At 41.2% G+C, this 18,705-nt stretch overlaps 1 protein-coding gene and 1 long non-coding RNA gene across 7 annotated transcripts in view; one reads left to right on the forward strand and one right to left on the reverse strand.

Moving 5' to 3' along the window:
* Nucleotides 1-18,705, reverse strand: part of LOC146499214 (uncharacterized) — a 170,900-nt gene that overhangs the window by 147,844 nt on the left and 4,351 nt on the right. The gene's annotated exons all lie outside the window — the stretch shown is intronic.
* On the forward strand, nt 3,374-17,636 carry tbk1 (TANK-binding kinase 1). Of its 6 annotated transcripts, none has more exons than XM_085138124.1 (22): nt 3,374-3,472; nt 3,924-4,050; nt 4,751-4,875; nt 5,806-5,946; nt 7,096-7,225; nt 7,433-7,614; nt 7,750-7,910; nt 7,993-8,103; nt 8,237-8,416; nt 8,499-8,695; nt 8,808-8,866; nt 9,394-9,485; nt 9,577-9,678; nt 11,275-11,353; nt 13,808-13,929; nt 14,012-14,088; nt 15,013-15,052; nt 15,140-15,241; nt 15,350-15,446; nt 15,590-15,690; nt 15,778-15,849; nt 17,162-17,636. In XM_085138124.1, exons 3-22 carry the CDS (start codon nt 4,789-4,791, stop codon nt 17,199-17,201), a joined length of 2,172 nt encoding a protein of 723 aa, XP_084994250.1. In that variant the 5' UTR covers nt 3,374-3,472; nt 3,924-4,050; nt 4,751-4,788; the 3' UTR covers nt 17,202-17,636. The 6 variants fall into 6 exon arrangements, with proteins under 6 accessions (XP_084994250.1, XP_084994251.1, XP_084994253.1 ...); XM_085138125.1 differs by having other exon boundaries at nt 4,769-4,875; XM_085138126.1 differs by lacking the exon at nt 3,374-3,472 and adding an exon at nt 3,479-3,833.

Raw genomic sequence — 18,705 nt, forward strand, 5'->3', positions numbered from 1 at the left:
GACTGCTGAGTTAGATCACAGAATCCTAAGAACTCATAAATGGAAAAAAATCAAAAAATCCCAATTTTTTTTCCAAATAATACATGCCATCTGATTTATTTCCTAACCATGATAGAGGTTAGATGTATAGCAATAATTAACAGTATCAATGACTTTTATGCATCTTTGTTTTTTTGTGCAGTGACAGAAAAACAAAAAAACTCCCTCTTAGCTTGTTCGTGACCAAAAATGGCCACCCCTTGTTTACATTTACAAAATGCTATAAAATTAATATATATTAAAACATTCTTCTACTTTCATTGACTTGATTTTTTAAATTAGCACCAGTCCTAGTCACGAAAACCAAAATATAATTCAAATTCAGAAATTATACCCTTTGAATACCAGTCAGATTATGTATTATTTTTTCAGCATATGAATGATGAAACCTAATATTTTTAATCATCATTGCAGGTATTATTATTATTATTATTATTATTGTTATTATTTTGGATGAATGGCCAAAAAGAAAATCACGCATGGTGTGTTAGTAGCCAGAAAGTCAATTTAATGACTAAATAACCATTGAAATGACCACTAAAATTATCAAAATTTATAGTTCAGTGTGTATGCTCCTGTGTGCATCCTCATTAGCAGCAAGATGTGTTAACCACAGTAGTGTGGTTTTTGTGGGCACACCTTCCACACCTGGTGCAAGGGGCTGCTGTTCCAATCCTGGAGGTGCGCCTTTTGCACCTTCTTTTCATTTTGTTGGTGGCTTGTGGGTCACACTCTGGTTCAGACTACCGTATCTTGAGATCAATGGCAGAAGTTGTTGAGGTCACCAGCATGTGCCCCAGCTCTTCCAGGATCACTCTTCATTTGTGGGTTGTAGAGGAGTCTCCCACTTCAGTGAAGTTGTTTCCAGCAGGACAAAGGCATCGTATCCCAAGACATCCAGGAGATTGGAGAAAAGAGCCAGCAGCCATCAGTTAGTTTTCTTTCAACAATTCGAGGTGCCAACATCCTCTCTAAGTTATCTAAGCTGTATTTGTGCCTATTGTAGTCCAGGATTGCTTCCTCTATTCCCCATCACTGACTGCTGGTTCCCTGTGTGTTGCTGTCAAAAGAAGCACATTCCTCTGTTGCTTTGGCATGTGGGATATCGCCGTGGTAGTTTTGGTGAAACCAAAGACAGACAAAATCTTCCCCTGGGTTGTTTCCCCTGTGCCAGTTTTCATCTGAGGAGTTACTCTGCCAAGGTGACCGAAGTAAAGACGTTGTCCTCGGAGCGCCTCTGTCAGTTGGAGCCTGAACCCCTTTCCCTTTTTTTTTACTTCCTCAGAACTTCCAGTGTTGTCATCCAACATGCTATGTATTGCTTTATTCTGGTGTAGGCTCACATTTCCACTTCATGTATAATCCTCCAATCCTCACACCGTTGCCTCTCGTGCAGGTTTGTAAGGGTGCACAGCAGCTAAAAGATCTCCTTTGTTATAAAAAAGTCAGAAGTAGATTTCATGCTGCTAATGCAGGGAACTGCATAAAGGGTGAGCCCTGGTTTGATATCAGTGGGTACTGGATTGTAGAGCAGTCTCTCTTCAGTAGTGGGACCCACATGGTTTTCCCTTCATGAGGGATCCACTCAGTTGCCGGCTCCTCGTTCTCAGAAAATGCTCCTACGTTCTTTTCCATCAGCTGCTCGGCCTCCACCTCCATGCCCCCCAACCCCAATCCTCCCCCAAAGAAGAGGATTCAGGCACTGGCTAGTACTCATCATCAGTGGTGATGCAGTCAGCCTCTTTGGAGATTGTCCCCTCATTTTCTGGAGAGGAAGTTTTTCCATCTTGGGCAGATGACTTTTCTTCAAGGGCAGAGGACTGCTTGCTGTCCTTGCTCTCTGACCAGATCATATAGACAGTGCTTGAAGCAGTGATGACCTTCTTGCCATATTGCCTGAATAAATGATCTGGAAGCTGTTCGGCTTACTTAAAGCAGTAACACTGTCTGCACAACAGTGCTGTTGTCGTTTGAGCTGCAGCTGCAGCTGCAGGTTTGAACTCTGCAAAATGTCTTGTGATTGGGGTTTTTTTGTGTGTGTGTGTTTTGTTTTGTTTTTTTGAGAGTTAATATTTTCTGTATGGTATCTTTTTATGAAAAGTACAAGAGTTAAAGTGCTTCTAGCATGTGCTTTGTTGAGAATAGATTCCTTAATATAGATCAGCGTTAAAGAGAATATAGTTTGGGATTGCTTGTAAGATTACAATATGGCAGTTAATGGGTATACAAAATAGAAAATAGGCCTCGATTGGGAACAAAGAACTGGGGTGCAGGGCAGGAGGACAATCAACCCCCACCCCCAGGGCAGGAAGCAAGAGTTACTGAGAGTGAGGGGCAGACAAAGGGCAAACGGACACTACCTTAAAAGGAGATGGGGGTCAGGGTGTCAGCACCCTTGGCCACTGTACTAGGTGTTTACTGTAGGGGGGAGGAGACCAGAGGTTATAACTCTAACTGTTGTGTGCCTAGGACTGCATAGGAATGCAGTGTGCTGATCTCCAGATGTATCTGTAAGAATAATGGGTAATAAAAGGATTGTGTAAAACATGGAAACATCTCAGCGTGGTCTCTACCAGGACCAAAAGAATCGCAGAGACCGGCGTTGTCTCAACAGCTTCAAAGCTAAGTTTGACTGGGAACCTCAAAGCTCAATAGCCTGCATCAACAGAAATTCACTGCAGCCTGTGTAATATTTGATGTGTCATTATTTATTCCAGTCTGTCTTGCAAATACATGTTTGTGCTGCAATGTCATGCACAAACACAAACTATTAGATCCTTAAGATCAAACTTATGTCAAAATTGTTTCATTCTTTTGGTCAATTGGAGTGTGGTAAGCCATCAAATATCGCTATTGGAAACTAAGAATATTACATGTAATTGCTTGTTTTGCCAAAAATGGGTAAATGGTGTAATTTGGTAAAAAACATTAAAAACTACAATTTTCATGTGTTGAGTTTAGAATGAAAGCAATTTTACCTAAATTGCATGATTTAGTACTGTAAATAACAAGGAATCAAAAAAGGTGGTTATAATGGGTTTCAATTGGCCAAAAATGGCCACGATAGAGCGAAGAGGAACAATTTGATGTATAGTGTATATTATTGATTTACACATACAAATCTCTTTTACGCACACACAAATTCTTTTTACACATACAAATCTCTTTTACGCACACACAAATTCTTTTTACACATACAAATCTTTTTTACACACACACAAATTCTTTTTACACATACAAATCCTGATTTACAAGTACAAAACTGATATACAAGTACAAAATATTTATGACCACAATTTGAGCCCATACTTATCCTATCGGTATTACGGTAGGATCAGGCCACACCCCTACATATGTTGGGTTCTCTGATTAGATTACTGCTGGCACGTGACCCGACAATAGCGGAAGAAGAAGGCTCGACCGCAGAGAGAAGGTAAGGAAATAAACAAAATAAAGACGGGTCGTTTTAACGGGGAAAGCTCCCGGTAGTGTTTTTACTTCCCGCACGTATACAGAGCCTGGGGCTCGCTGCTGACGGACCCGGTGTTCGGGCTCGGTTTGGACGATAGGTTTACTCAAGTGACGCGTTTTTTTTTTGGTCGTTCCGGTTCGTGTCGACAGAAAGCGAAAATAAGACACGAACAGATCAAACAGATACCGGATCGATAACCAGCCCAGAGGAGCTCGTGCGGGACGGGGTCAGCAGGTAACCTGAAGTGTGATGGCCCGCAGGTGGAAGCGTTCAGCTGTGTTCGTGTTTAACCGGAAACCGTAAACAGTAAACAGAAACAAAGGTTAAAGACGTCACCGTTTGTCCGGTAACGACCCAAAGTCGGCTGAATAACCTTCATGTTGCGCGCACTTTTATCTTTTTCTTGTTTCAGGCCTCAAACGGGAATTTCCAGGCAGCTGCCGTGACGTCACGACGCAACCGGTGACGCAGCGAAAAAACATTTTTTAAACTTTTATTTTTTTATATATATTATTAAGTGGCGGGAGTGTTCCAACCAGGTGCTTTTTATTTATTTATTGATTTATTACTAATATATACAGCAGTTTAACACGATCACGTTATCAGTTATTGATTAGCTGTTTCTGCTGGATATTGATCTATTGTTTTTGCTCTTTATCGATTAGCTGTTTGTGGACTCTACACCACAGCCAGCGAATGGATGCATCTTAGAAACAACTGATCAATATAACAGCTGAACAGTGTAGATCAGAAATACCTGACCCATACAAACCACAAATAACAATCAATGGATGCCACAAATTCAGATCAGTATACACCAAAACGCCCAATCAGTATCAATGATTTGTTCACTACTATTTAGTACTGATGACCTGATTGTTGATTGATCAGTATAAATCAGACACAGCCAGAGTCTCTAGTGTGTATAAACTGGCTGGTTATGCTGTGTATTGATGAGTACTGATTGACAGGCCCTTAGTTTTTTTAAAGTAAGACTAACATGCTTCTAAGAGAAAATAAACTCTCAGAAATGCCTCAGATTTTCAAAGTAAAGGCCCTCAGTTAGGGTTTATCATACTTTAAGTTACTAGATTTCCAAAATAAAAATCTGCTTCTTATTGTATCAGTAACAACTGCTGTCTCCTTTTTAGCTAATCTATTTACCTCCAAGTGTTTTAGCAGTAAACTCGACTGATCGGGTTGTGTTGTGTATTGATCGTTTCCCTTGATGTTGATCAGTTTGTGCTGTGTCTGCAGGATCACCCGCAGCCTTCAGGATGCAGAGCACCGCCAACTACCTGTGGCTGATCTCAGACCTGCTCGGTCAGGGAGCGACGGCAAATGTTTACCGTGGACGGCACAAGGTATGTTGCCATGCCAGCCGCAAATTGTTTTTCTCTCTGGAAATACAGAAACACTCCGTGAAGATATTGAGATATTTTTATTCTGGTTTTGATCCCTTCTGTTTATGAAGAAGTAAACTATTTCAAAGTCTTTCAGCAATACTTGAGTTCAGAACTGATGGTAGACAGCAGATAGATTTTGAGTGTTTCCCCTGATTGCAAAGGGGAAACATTCAGGTACGCTTACAGTTTATGGTTTAACATGTCAGAGTGAGAGGCTCATATGTTATTTTCACCTTCTCAAACCTAAAGATGTCACCTGGACACATTCCAGAAAGCAGGTTTAACAAATTCTAAACCTGAACTCTGAGTTTTGGTTCTACAAAAGTCAATCAGAGTTTGTTTTTGTCCTGAGTCACAAAATCCACAATTATCCATTATTATCCACAGTTAACGAATAACAAGTTAACATTAGTTTCTTGTTTGTAAAGACGTGAAAGCTCTCATATGAGCTTTGATTCCGACTGAAAAAGAGCCAGGCAGCTACTTCTGCATGAGGGGCGGAGTCGTTGACTTCACAGTCTTTTACCCTGGTAACCTCATCTCGGGGTGAACAAACTCAGTCTTTAGTAAAACCTGCGTTATTAATCTTCACACTGATGTTGATCTCATTTATTTGTTCCAGGTTGAATTCATTCATAAAAACTTTGTTACTGTGCAGAAAAGTTTCTCCTTTTCAGATCGGAATAATTTAATCTGATGTCGGGTTGAGTTTTGTGTCTGAGCTCAGTTTGTGCTTTAAACCCTTCACGCTGCCTTATGCCTGCAGACTACGCTGAGGGCAAATTTCTCCCATAATATTTATGGTCCTTCTTAGTTTCACCTCTTTTAAAAACAGGATTTATTTAAAAAGTGATGATTCTTGAGTGTAATGTACATGTCTGTGTGTAGAAAACCGGCGACCTATACGCTGTCAAGGTGTTCAACAACCTGAGTTTTCTGCGGCCGCTCGATGTCCAGATGAGAGAGTTCGAGGTGCTGAAGAAACTCAACCACAAGAACATCGTGAAGCTGTTCGCTGTGGAGGAGGAGGTCAGTAACTTCATGTTTTATTCTTACTGAGAATATTTAGTCCTAGCAAGTGAAAGATCCCTGATTTGATCCCAGGAGGAAACGGGAATCTTCCAGAAATAACATGTTAGGTTAGCTAGGGCTGTTGCACATCTGGGCCCAGATGTGCAACTGCTGGCCCACATTCGGGCCTGGCTGTTGTTGTTGATTCAGGTCGAGTCTACATGCTTTAACGCAGCTTCAGGTTCATCTTATATGAGCTGAACTCACAATACCTGTGAGTCCCATAACTGAGCTGAAAGGCCCAAAAGTGTCTGACTGATGTGAGGCCGTGATAAAGAGCTCAGCTCCACTCTGCCAGACAGAAACCTCTGAAGGTTTGACCCACGACTCATACTGACTGTGAAAAAGAACCCGTCAGACAAATGAAGGCGAGCACAAGGATGAGGTATTGCCACTGTATCCTTGTGCTCGGCTTCATTTATTTGTTCAGCTGTCTAAGTTTACAGAGTTTATTCAGCTGTAAATGTGAACAATATTCAGCAGAATTTGGGAGTGTTACCTGCTCTTCATAGTTAAGTTATATTTAATTTAAAAAAGCAGAAAATATTATTTTCATTTTTCACGTTGTTGATCTTCAAAACCTTGAAAGCTGCCACTAAAGATTCCCATCATCATAAAATTGGTTTATAGCCCAAAACAAGAAGGAATATTTCCTCTAATGTAAGAGGAGGAAAAGAAGATGGAGCCTAAAAAACAGAAACAAGAGTGAAGTCCTAAATATTTAAATTGAAGACAAAAGTATAACATTTTTATGACATAAATCTGACAACAACATTCAGATTTCACATTTTTTAGTTTTTAATGTAAAGATTCAAATTTCGTGGTTATTAAAAGAGTTTTGCAGATGTTTGTTTCAGTAACTAAAACAAGTAATTTTTAGCCCTGAATTAGCCTGTCGGGCGCTTCTACCTCCTGACTCTCAGCTCCAGCTTTAGTTTCAGCTTTTAGGCTCAGTTTATGTGGTTCTTCAAAGTGAATTTAAACTAAACTAACATCTAACATGTAAAAATTGACCAAAACTGAAATTATATTTTGTAGCTGAGAAATAATGTTGACATCTTTAAGGAGAGTAAAAACATCCTTCTAACGTCCTCCTCCTCCTCTCAGTCCAACACCCGTCACAAGGTCCTGGTGATGGAGTACTGTCCCTGCGGGAGTCTCTACACTGTCTTGGAGGAGTCGTCCAACGCATATGGACTCCCCGAGGATGAGTTCCTCATTGTTCTCCATGATGTTGGTGAGGGACACATTTAACTGTGACACTCTGCGTTGGTTCCAGCCGACCAGGTTCTTTTAAATGTGAAATCTTGCTCTGAGAAGTTTCAGCAGTTAAAAGGAAATCAAACACGAGTGATCAATCTTCTCTTTAAATGTGGAAAGAAATGCATATAAATGGTTCAATATGGAGACTGCAACTCTCTCTGATTGGTTGTGTCCCCTTCAGTGGCAGGTATGAACCACCTGAGAGAGTACGGCATCGTTCACCGGGACATCAAACCGGGAAACATCATGAGGGTGATCGGAGAGGACGGACGCTCCGTCTACAAGCTGACCGACTTTGGAGCAGCGAGAGAGCTGGAGGACGACGAGCAGTTTGTGTCTCTGTATGGCACTGAGGAGTACCTGGTCAGCAAAACAAACGCACGCAGTGAACAGGAACTGTAGATAAAAGATGGCAGCATACACAAACATGCCAGTGAGTGATGTCACAGCTGGTGCAGCTGCTGCTGAGTAACTCTTCTTCATATGTCTCTTATGCAGCACCCTGACATGTACGAGCGCGCTGTGCTGAGAAAAGACCACCAGAAGAAGTACGGTGCCACGGTGGACCTGTGGAGCATCGGCGTCACGTTCTACCACGCCGCTACCGGCAGCCTTCCCTTCAGACCGTTCGAAGGGCCGCGCAGGAACAAGGAAGTCATGTGAGAGCTCGCTGTGACCTTTGACCCATTCTGACAGGAATTGGACTGAGCTGAAACTTACCCGGCTGTTTGTCTGCCTCAGGTATAAAATCATCACAGAAAAGCCGTCCGGGACGATCTCTGGCCATCAGAAGTGTGAGAACGGGAAGATCGAGTGGAGCACAGAGATGCCGGTGTCCTGCAGCCTGTCAAAGTATGAGACCCTCACACACCCTGATCATCACGCTCATGAACAAACATGTTGACGGATATATGTGTGGAAATGTCTCGGCCTGTTGTTTCCTTCATGGTCACACACACAGATCATGTCTCGGGTTTTGTTTCAGGGGTCTTCAGAGCCTCCTGACCCCAGTGCTTGCCAACATCCTGGAGGCCGATCAGGAGAAATGTTGGGGCTTCGATCAGTTCTTCGCTGAGACCAACGACATCCTGCACCGAACCGTCGTTTATGTCTTCAGCCTGCAGCAGGCCACACTGCACCACGTCTACATCCATGAGTACAACACGTAAGCCTTGAGTGCCCGTGCACCTGCTTTCTCAAACAGTCTGCGCGGTGTCTGAAAGCTGCTGTTCTTCATGTGCCCACAGGGCAGCGCTGTTCCAGGAACTGTTGTGCCGCAGGACCAGCATCCCTCTGCATAATCAGGAGCTGCTTTACGAGGGCCGCCGCCTCGTCCTCGACGCCAACCGCCAGGCCAAGACTTTCCCCAAGACCTCCAGAGAAAATCCCATCATGCTCGTCAGCCGTGAGTCCGTCGCCACCGTGGGACTCATCTTTGAAGATCGTATGCACTTCCTTTTTTTTCTTCTGTCATGTTTAATAAAACCAGAATTGATGTGATGGGTTTTGTGATGGAATATGTTGGTTAGAAACTGGACCTGATTTTGTTTTCACAGCCAGTCCTCCTAAAGTTCAGCCCCGCTATGACCTCGACCTGGATGCCAGCTACGCAAAGGTACTGAACTCACATCATCTTAGCTGTGAATCTGATTGGCCCAGGAAAAAAATAGTAAAACATTGCTAGTTTATACGGCCTGTTCAATTACAGGAGCTTAGGTGTGTCAGCATAAGAAATCAGGACCACTTCAGGATGAACTCTAACCCATTAATCTTTCTCTAATTCACTCATCTGGTGACTTTTAAGAAAAAAAGTTTATTTTAAACTCTTACAAACAGATTTACAGAGTTACAAAGACTGAACTACACAGAATAATTCTGAACTATTTTTAAATAGATAGATAAATAGAGACTAGAAATGATTGCAAAGGGACTCTAAAAATAACTTATAGATCACCCCAAGACAGCTGGGATAGGCTCCAGCCTCCCCCCATGACCCTAAAAAGGATAAGTGGAAGAGGATGGATGGATGGGTACAAACTACCACAAAAAAACTTGAAGCTTTTTGCAGAGGGACCACCGTGAGCCAGTCTTTTTTCTTTCAGTCCCTCGATGCTCGCTGACCTTCCTCTTCCTGTTGTTCAGACTTTTGCAGGAGATGTCGGCCATTTGTGGAAAACTTCAGAGTCTCTGCTGCTTTATCAGGAGCTGGTGCGGAAAGGAGTTCGAGGTTTAATGTAAGTTCACATCACAAAAATCTTCTCAGATGTGGAGCTCAGTTGGTTTTCTCATGTGACGTCATTTTTCTTTGTGTCTTTACTCGTGCAGTGAGCTGATGAAGGAGGACTACAATGAGATTATGCGCAAGAAGTTGGAGGTTTTCCATCTGTGTAACTTCTGCACACAGATGTTGGAGAAGACCGAGCAGCTGTGAGTGAGGCCGTTAACCCGCACACTGCTCCTACAGATGCATCACAAACGAACAAAGCCAGTGCCTGACCCTTAGATTAGCGAGATCAATGGCCTCAGTTCTAACTTATATAGATCCTAATGTCATATGATCAAGTTTCCACAACATAAAAATCTGTCATGTCTTAAAACAAGGAGACTCAAAACCGCTGCAGTGAACAACCGGCCCAAAGAGCCTCTTGCAGAGACTAGAAACAACGAGACTTGGAACTATCACCAAGTAGCACAAAGACTCATGTAGTTACTACCAAAAAAAAATAAATATATTATTGCCAAGAGACTCAAAACTTAAAATTATCACAAAGAGACTGAAGTCACCAAAGGGACTCAGAACAAGTATTTAAAGCATTTACTTCTGAGACTTAAAACTACTGCAAAACAAGTCCACAGAAACTTGACACTACATTTAATAGTCTCTAGTAGAGCAGGGAGATACGACCAAAAATATTTATCACGATATACATTTGAAAATTTGCGATAACTGACGATATAATTGACACTAGACAAAATACTTAACAACTCCACAACTTTATTAGTGCAAAAAAAATCAAAAACATGTATTTTCACTTAAACAAGCAGCTGTTTTTATGTGCATTAAAGTTATATAAAAATGTAACAGCGCAAATGCAAATTCCTTGCTGACAGTTTAACCAAAAGGCATTTCCAGTGGAAATTGGCCGACATATCCTCAGCATAACCATGTATAATATCCACAAAACTTAAAAAGAGGTTATACACACACAATACGGTAATATTATGTTGAAGCACAGTACGTATCACTCCGCGAGGCTCCTGCCTACGATAGCTGTAATGCTCCGACAATCCATCAAGCGGTGCAAGTTTGTAGCTTAGCAAAGTCGTACTAAAACATTTGACAGATTTTCAAAGCCCCGTCTACCACATAAAATCGTTTCGAGGTCAGTAAACACAACTAGAATTCATACATAAGGCACACGGGATTATAAGGGGCATTGTCGATTTTCAGATTTTAAGTGTGCCGTATTTTCCAAAAAACATGGTAATAACGACGGCCCGCTAGCATGCTCTACCAAAAATAGTGCTTTGTTGTGTATCTGAGGGACGAAAGCTAAACCAGTTCCACACCACTGAAGTTGCAGCATTTTTACAAACCAATTCTGGTTCATCTGTTTCATTCAACGATCTGCTTTTGCCCTTCTCATTCTGCGTCGCCATCATACTTTTTCCGCCATGTGCGTACGAAAACAAAGGCACTGCGCATGTGTGTTTTACCCATATTCTATCGCGATATTTCATTTTCTTATCATTGCCGAACATTATACCGGTGTTACCGTGAACGGTATGATATGGCCCAGCCCTAGTCTCAAGTTGTTTTTCCATCAACCTCGATTTTCTGTTTAGTCATTGTAAGCAACACTCTTAGACATTTATGGTCACAGTTCTTTAGATCTGTTTTTCATAATTCAGCCTTCATTAACTGTTAAAAGTGAAATGTAATGCAGTGTTTGAATAATAATAATTTCCAGAGTGTAATCCTGAAAGTTTTGTTAATAACGTGATGCTCTCGCCGTGCTTCAGGTTCGAGGTGCTGATGCAGGCCAACATGCTGTCGTCAGAATACGACGAGATCTCAGACATGCACAAGAAAGTTCTCAGAGTGAGTGCTGGTGCTCTTTTCCTGTCTCTGTGCATCACATTTGTTATTCAGACATCTTTCTAACATGTTGCAGTTCTTTGTCTCTCAGACTCTCCAGATTTTTATCAGCTTGGTTCTTAAAACCGCTGAAGGAGCTGAAACTCATAAATCCTCTTTTTTAATTTTATTGTAACCTGACAGTAATAATCTGAGAGAACAGCCACACTGAACTCTTGGTGGTGACTCTGATTTTGAGTTTGAGAATTGAAGAAACATTAACTTTAAATATTTTGCTCTTCATAAAAATATGTCCTGTCAAAATTATGCAAGTTAGAAATATGAACATGCTGCCAAAAAACCCAGAAAAAATAAATGAAAGCATACACAAGGTTTGAGCCGCATGTAGACGGAGCTGGGGCATTGCTTCAGGAAAGGAACTAATAAACTGTGCGGGCCATTCAGTGTCGTACTTTCCCTTGAGTGTATCATTACACTGCAGCTCCATCTGAATCTGCACAGGTGCAATTCAGCAAAGTCCCCTGACTTGGTTCAGCATTACTTGGCAACAGGGAAAGTGAGGCAGGTTGCACTGGTGCATTTGTGACAGCTTCACTTGAAATGCCTTCACCACATCATACATGCCCATGAACTGACAGATTTCCTTGCTGAGCTCAAAAACTCTATTGAGGATTTTTATCCCATCTCAGCCAACGGACCTCTGTATGATAAGGAATGTCGGCAAACTCTGAATCTATTACCCACATAAAAGACTGAAATTGACGGTGATTTAAACTTTTAGCTCAGATAAAATTTATGGTTTGCGTTACGGTGATCATTACATGCTTCATTTTTAGGACTTTACCACACAGCCTTTCCTGGTGTGTGATGCAGTGATATGCTGTTAACTCATCGGTACAGTTCTCCACCTGCATCTTTACTCTCATCCTGCCGACTAGTCCACTTTTTTCACCGCACAACACCTGTGCTCCATCTGTTGTAAGTCCAACAAGTTTGTCCCAGGGCAGTTTCATGTCGGTTACACTTTTACATACGGTTACATACGTTTTAAAAAATGTCTTTCCCTGTCGTTGTCCCGTGCATCGATTTAATGTTCAGTATTTCCTCTCCACGGATGAAGATGGCCAGCTGTGCAATGTCCACAGCAAGAGAGTATGCAATAAAGTTTTTGCTTCTTTCACACAACTGTGTTCTTAAATCAGTGGCCATCTCACAAACCCGATCAGCAATCGTATTTGTGCTCAGGCTCACATTTGCCAAAATCTGCGTTTTGTCTGGACACAAGACGTCACACAGCTTCATCATGGAGCTCTTCAGAGTGGTACCAGGCTGATTTGGCTCCTCTGCTACAATAAAACTTGCTTTCACAACAGCTTCACTTTGTGATTTTGCTCTGGTGAAAAAAGTCTGCTAAAATGTCAGATTCTTCTTTAGCTCTTCTACTTTCTGTAGTTTCTGCTTTGCATTTAGGTTTTTCAGCTTATCCTGACGTTTTGTCTCGTAGTGCCGTCTTAAATTAAATTCTTTAATTGGGGCGACCGTGGCTCAGGGGGTTGGGAAGCGTATCTGTAACCGGAAGGTTGCCGGTTCGATCCCCGGGCTCTCTGTCCTGGTCGTTGTGTCCTTGGGCAAGACACTTTACCCTACCGCCTACTGGTGTTGGCCGATGGCGCGATATGGCAGCCTCGCTTCTGTCAGTCTGCCTAGCTGTGGCTACAACCGTAGCTTGCCTCCACCACTGTGTGAATGCATGAACGAATAGTGGCATTGTAAAGCAGTTTGGGTGCCTTGAAAAGAGCTATATAAATCCAATCCATTATTATTATTAATTACAGCCACAGCCACTAATAAGACACACAGGTTTACCAGCATGTCTGTAAACATATATTCAGTCTCCCACTGGCGCTGAAAGGTTCTGCTTTCAGAATCAACTTTTCTCTCCACAATTGTGTGCGGCTAGCTTCGCAATAACAGAAGTTTGACTTGATTGACGCAGGAATGTTCCCAGTTAGCCTAGCCTTCACCAAGGATGCTGCAGCGCTGCATTATGGGATCTGTAGTTTGTATATTATTAGCGCCTCATATCGCTGGGCCATGCATAACAATAATAGTACATCTATATAAAATGATCTCGCGGGCCGGATATAAATGTACGCCAGGCCGGATGTGGCCCGCGGGCCTTGACTTTGACACATGTGGTTTAAAAGGTCAAACTTAACAGCTGAGTAGGACTATAAGAAAAATGCTTAGTTGTTTTGTGACACTGACTCTCAGAAACACTTGAGTTAAGAATTTTTGGTCACGTGCTCACTTTAAAAACCTCCAGTATCACCATACATATGATATCATTAGAGTCTGAGGTTGTCTGTTAATTACGGTGCAGTCAATTTCTTTCAACTGTTTTTAAAATGTTGGTGATTTTTCTTTGTTTCGTCCTGACGTAATGTTTCTGTGCAGATCTCCGGCTCTCTGGAGCCCATCGAACGTACAACACAAGACGTCAAGAGTAAATTTCTGCCTGGAGGCCTTCTGACCGACACTTGGACGCAGCAAGTTGGGACGCACCCTGAGGACAGGAAGTAAGTTTGAAAGAATAGGAAATAATAATGCAAAAGTGATGTGTGGTGATGCATTGCGTGACGCTGGGCTTTTTCTCTGCAGTGTGGAGAAGATCAAAGTGCTGCTGGACGCCATCACCGCCATCTACCAGCAGTTCAAGAAGGACAAAGCAGAGAGACGTGAGTTCACAAACACGGCTGCAGATTCAGCTGTTTATCTGTGGAGGAAGAGTCATCGTTAAATCACGTTTCATTTAGAACCAGCTTCACCTACAGTCTGCATCAGGGTCAAAACTTCTGTTGGTCTAAGGAGATTTATTGATGAGGCTCAGAGACAGAAAGCCTGCACACAGTTAGCTTCAAGGCTGGTCCAACAGCACATGTATTTGTAGGAGTTTCCTTTTCAGAGCACCTAATAATTTTGGAAGATTATTTAAAGAAAACATAAAAACATGATTTACTAAGTTTTACAGCACACACTTTACTGCAGATTGTACCATATCAGCAGCTTTTATTTCATGCCCGAGGTTGCTATGTGGCTGTTCATTTCTTCACAATTTGCACAATACCTGTGGTGTACTGCAAGGCTCAATTTTGGGTTCCATTTTATTTTCAATTTATTTGCTTTCGTCTTCCATTGCTATGCAATGACACTCAGATTTACCTTCACAACCTCGCTGCTGTATTAAACTCTTTAAATGTCAGATGTTACGAAATATTCTGCACCTGCATAACAGAAAATCAGAAATCATTTCTATTTCTTTCTTGAACAAAACAAACAAACTGAAACAAAAGTGATCCTCCATCAGCCAGAGTTTAAGATGTGGGATATGTGCAGCTCTCCTTTGTTGTCATTGTTGAGCTGTTCTTTTCCATTTACTGACAGCACACTTACAGTCTTCTGTTTAATAAAACCTTTTGTTTGCTGTTGAGGTTTACCAACAGTTATGATGACACGACACTGTCACGCTGTGCTTAAAGCAAATGAACTGAAGGTTTTAGTTAATTTAAGACAATTTTAAAATCTTTTAAACTGAGAGCATGTCGCTGTCACGGGAGTAAAAGTGAAACTTTAAATGGTTTGGTTTCATTTCTTCTGTTCAGGTCTGCCGTACAACGAGGAGCAGATTCACAAGTTTGACAAGTAAGTTCCGGTATTGTCAGCTATGTGGATGTCCTCCGTCAGGCTCCGCCTTCTTTCTGATGCCATGTTTTTGTTTCTCTCCTGCAGACAGAAGTTGGTCCTTCACGCGAGTAAGGCCAGGACTCTGTTCACAGACGAGTGCGCAATGAAATACCGTCTTTTCATCTCCAAGAGCGAGGAGTGGATGAGGTAATGACAGGCAAGTGGGCAGCTGGGTCGTGACCCAAGCTCCTCTCGGCTTGAATGTTGACATTTTTCTGTTTTTTTTTTTTTGTTTGTTTGTTTGTTTTTTTTCAGGAAAGTTCATCATGTGAGGAAGCAGCTGCTAAACCTGTCCAGTCAGCTGATCAGCATCGAGAAGGAGGTGACCATGCTGATGGAGAGAGCGATCAAGGTAAACATTAAAGCGATTTCAGGTGCTGGGCGGCTGACGCACGCGAAATCTGTCATCATAACTAAACACATTTGTTTACGGCCAGTTTCCCAGAATGAAGTCTGGAAGTGACAGAAACACGTGTCTGTTTGTTTGTCTTCCAGCTGCAGGAACAGCTGCCACAGAAAGTTCTTCCTCTGGTGTCCAGTGGCATGAAGCCTCAGGCCTACCTGAGCCAGAACACGCTGGTGGAGATGACTCTGGGGTTTGTTTGTTTTCTCTCTATTGTCGCATCGTGTTGAGTTCCATCTGAAGCAGCTGTGAGTGCTGACTCAGTGCTTCTGTGTTTCAGGATGAAGAAGCTGAAGGAGGAGATGGAGGGAGTGGTCAAAGAGTTGGCAGAAAACAACCATTTCTTAGAGAGGTCAGACTTTTCTGTTTTTAATTTAAGACTACGGTAAATCAGCTGCAGGTTCTGTTTCTATTGTTTGATTTAAAATGTAAAAAGTACGCAGACCGCTCGGAAACAGACGCAGGTTCGATGTTTATGGTTCTGAATTTATTGACTGAATGTTTTCTCTAAACCAGGGATATTAAATTTATTTTACACCGTAGCCCACATACAGCCCAGTCTGAGCCGAACCAGTGATATCTTAATATAAGATAAAGAAGTGCAGTGCAGACTGTCCTACAGTTATAAATCTGTCAGTTCTCAAAACCATTCCATTTAATGTCTTTTGTATTTGTTTATTTATTTTTATTGTGAACCCAATATAAAATCTGTAACATTCTGTAATTTAATTGTTTACCTGTTACTTATTTATTTCAATGTAGTATAGTATAGAGCTCCCATTGGGGAGCTCCTCACCATCAGCAAAAGCTGTAAAACTAAAATAAAGTTAAAAGTCCAAATTTCATGCCCTCCTTTGTATTTCCGAAGTCATGCAGTTGGCTAGTTGGAATCTTTGGTCGGCCGATGTTTGACATAACTTTGATTTCTGTTTAATCAGCTCGTGTAAAATTTAGACCTAAAAGATGCTTATGAGCGTGCCTCTGAATAATATGGACCAGTGTCAACTCCCTAACAAAACAATAAGGACAAAAATGAGCTGATCAGTGACCCCTAAAATACAGTAAAGTTTATTCTAAAAGAATTGGATTTTTAAAATCAAGTTGTCACACTTAGTACTACCAGTAATACCAGTACTCTAATGGTTGTCAAACCACAACTTTATTGATACATACTGAAGTGTCAACACTCATGATTAGGGTCTTTATGGGGAAAAAGTGAACATTATACAGATTATACATTATCCTCCTAAAGTTCCATTAAAATTAGATAATTATAATGTTAGTATATTTAATGAAGCAAATAAAAATGTTATCTTCAACCAAAACAGTTTCAAATGTGGCCAACTTATTTTTTTTCTGCATTTTAAAGTTCAGCAGGTTTCTACTTCATATTTTCAGAGCTGAAAAACACAAAAGTTCAGTTTAAAAACAGCAACCAAACCCACAGGAAGTACAGAGGTGGGAGTCATTTTGACCTGGATTTATGAACACTGACACTCAACACGTGAACACTTTCTTAGAAACAGAATAAAAATGTTTTTGTTTGCCTGAGCCAGCTTCTGAAAACCTACCTTCAGGTTCTTGTTTCACTTTCTTTTATTTTAACTTTAGTGTGATTATTTTGGCACAAATGTGACTCTGTCCGGTCTGTATCACCTCTGCAGGTTTGGCACTCTGACACTGGATGGGGGCCTGAGAGGATGAGTGGAGTCGAGTGTCGCTGCAGTTTGTACATATTCTGTGTGTTTACTGTGTAAATAACGTCGGACTGTTGAAGACAAAGCTTTTTGTATGAGTCTCTGGAAACTCTGGCTCAATTGCTTCAGTGGCTTTAAAAGAAAAAGATCAGAGAGGTTTTCAGCTAAGGATCAGCGAAGGAATGCAGAGCAGCTTCATCCAATCACATCACAAAGAGACCCTGAAACACCTTTGAGTATTTAGGCGGACACAGCCGGGAACAACAGGTTTAGGGAGGGTGTATGTCACGTTTGGAGTCAAATACTTTCGGCTGCAGGTGTTATTGGAAATGATGAATGGATTAAAGATCACCACAGGTGTGTTTACGTTGTTCTGTAGTTTTTCACCTGAAGTGGAATATTTAAGAGAACAGTGTTAATGGATTAAATGTTAATGGTTTAATGGGTAAAAAAAATAACAAACGTTAACTTCAGTGTCTAAGGAGTATTTACTGGACCTTCTTTCAGCAACAGGCTCTGATTAATCTGATTTTACTCTGTAAAAACTTTAAAGCATGAGCATAGTTTGAGATGCTTTGATATAGAAGTTTTAGGTTCTAATTAATATCAGGTAGAAAACATTTAAATCTCTGACTGATGATTCAGATGAAGCTGTTTCCTGCTTTTTGGGGCAAATTAGGCTAACATTATACAGAGTATATTATGGGGTATTTAATATTTTTCCAGCTGGATTAAGGAACATTTAAGGGTTTGAATCTGTGGAAAAATACTAAATGGCATTAAGTTTGCAATTAAAATAATTTTTAAAGCGTTAACTTCTGAAATGTTCAACTTGATCTGAGTTTTTTAGAGGATTGTGTATTAAATTAGTTTTTTTTCCTTTGTTAAGTGTCATCAAATGTATTTATTTCCCTCTAAGTTGCATTAAAGTACTGTATTTATGGGGAAAGCTGGTGTCCTTTTAAAGGCACTGAATTTTATCGGACTGTGGATTGAACAGAATATTTCTATTTCTATTTTTTTCTCATATGTTAGTCTCTCTTTGTCATACCTCTATCCTTCAGCTGGTCGTCCTTTTCGCTATCTTTGTTTTATTTCTTGTCCATAATTAAAACGCCAAGTGACTGTTTAAATGACCTGTAAATACGCCATTCAATCAATCAATAAATAAACTGATCAGGCATGAAGCTGTGTCAGCGTGACCTGTTGAACAGTTTCAGATTAAAAGAGTTGTTTCACACAAACTGCTCCAAAAAAGTGTTTGAGGGCAACCCCATCACAGCTCACCAGACCTCCCAGTCATGTGCTGGATTCTGTTTATCAATAATCACTTTACAACCTTAAAAGTAAAGATACTAAAAACATGCTGCTCTGATCTCCACCCAACAGCAGGTTTTCAGTTATTAAATATAAGACTGAAGGCAGAGACCCACAAACACGCAGCAGCGCAAGGTGGATGCAGTACAGGCCTGAAGAGGAGGAAACACGTGATGCCTGTGGTTTCTAGACTT

This window comes from Neolamprologus multifasciatus, chromosome 17 (assembly GCF_963576455.1).
Source record: "Neolamprologus multifasciatus chromosome 17, fNeoMul1.2, whole genome shotgun sequence".
In the NCBI taxonomy this organism is placed as follows: Eukaryota; Metazoa; Chordata; class Actinopteri; order Cichliformes; family Cichlidae; genus Neolamprologus; species Neolamprologus multifasciatus.

Excerpts from the sequence above, each read along its gene's own strand:
- tbk1 (XM_085138124.1), top strand. The coding sequence starts at position 4,789 with ATGCAGAGCACCGCCAACTACCTGTGGCTGATCTCAGACCTGCTCGGT. Across the intron at positions 8,104-8,236 it reads GTGTCCTGCAGCCTGTCAAA|GGGTCTTCAGAGCCTCCTGA; the intron begins GTATGAGACCCT and ends GTTTTGTTTCAG. Across the intron at positions 13,930-14,011 it reads ACGCACCCTGAGGACAGGAA|TGTGGAGAAGATCAAAGTGC; the intron begins GTAAGTTTGAAA and ends TTTTCTCTGCAG.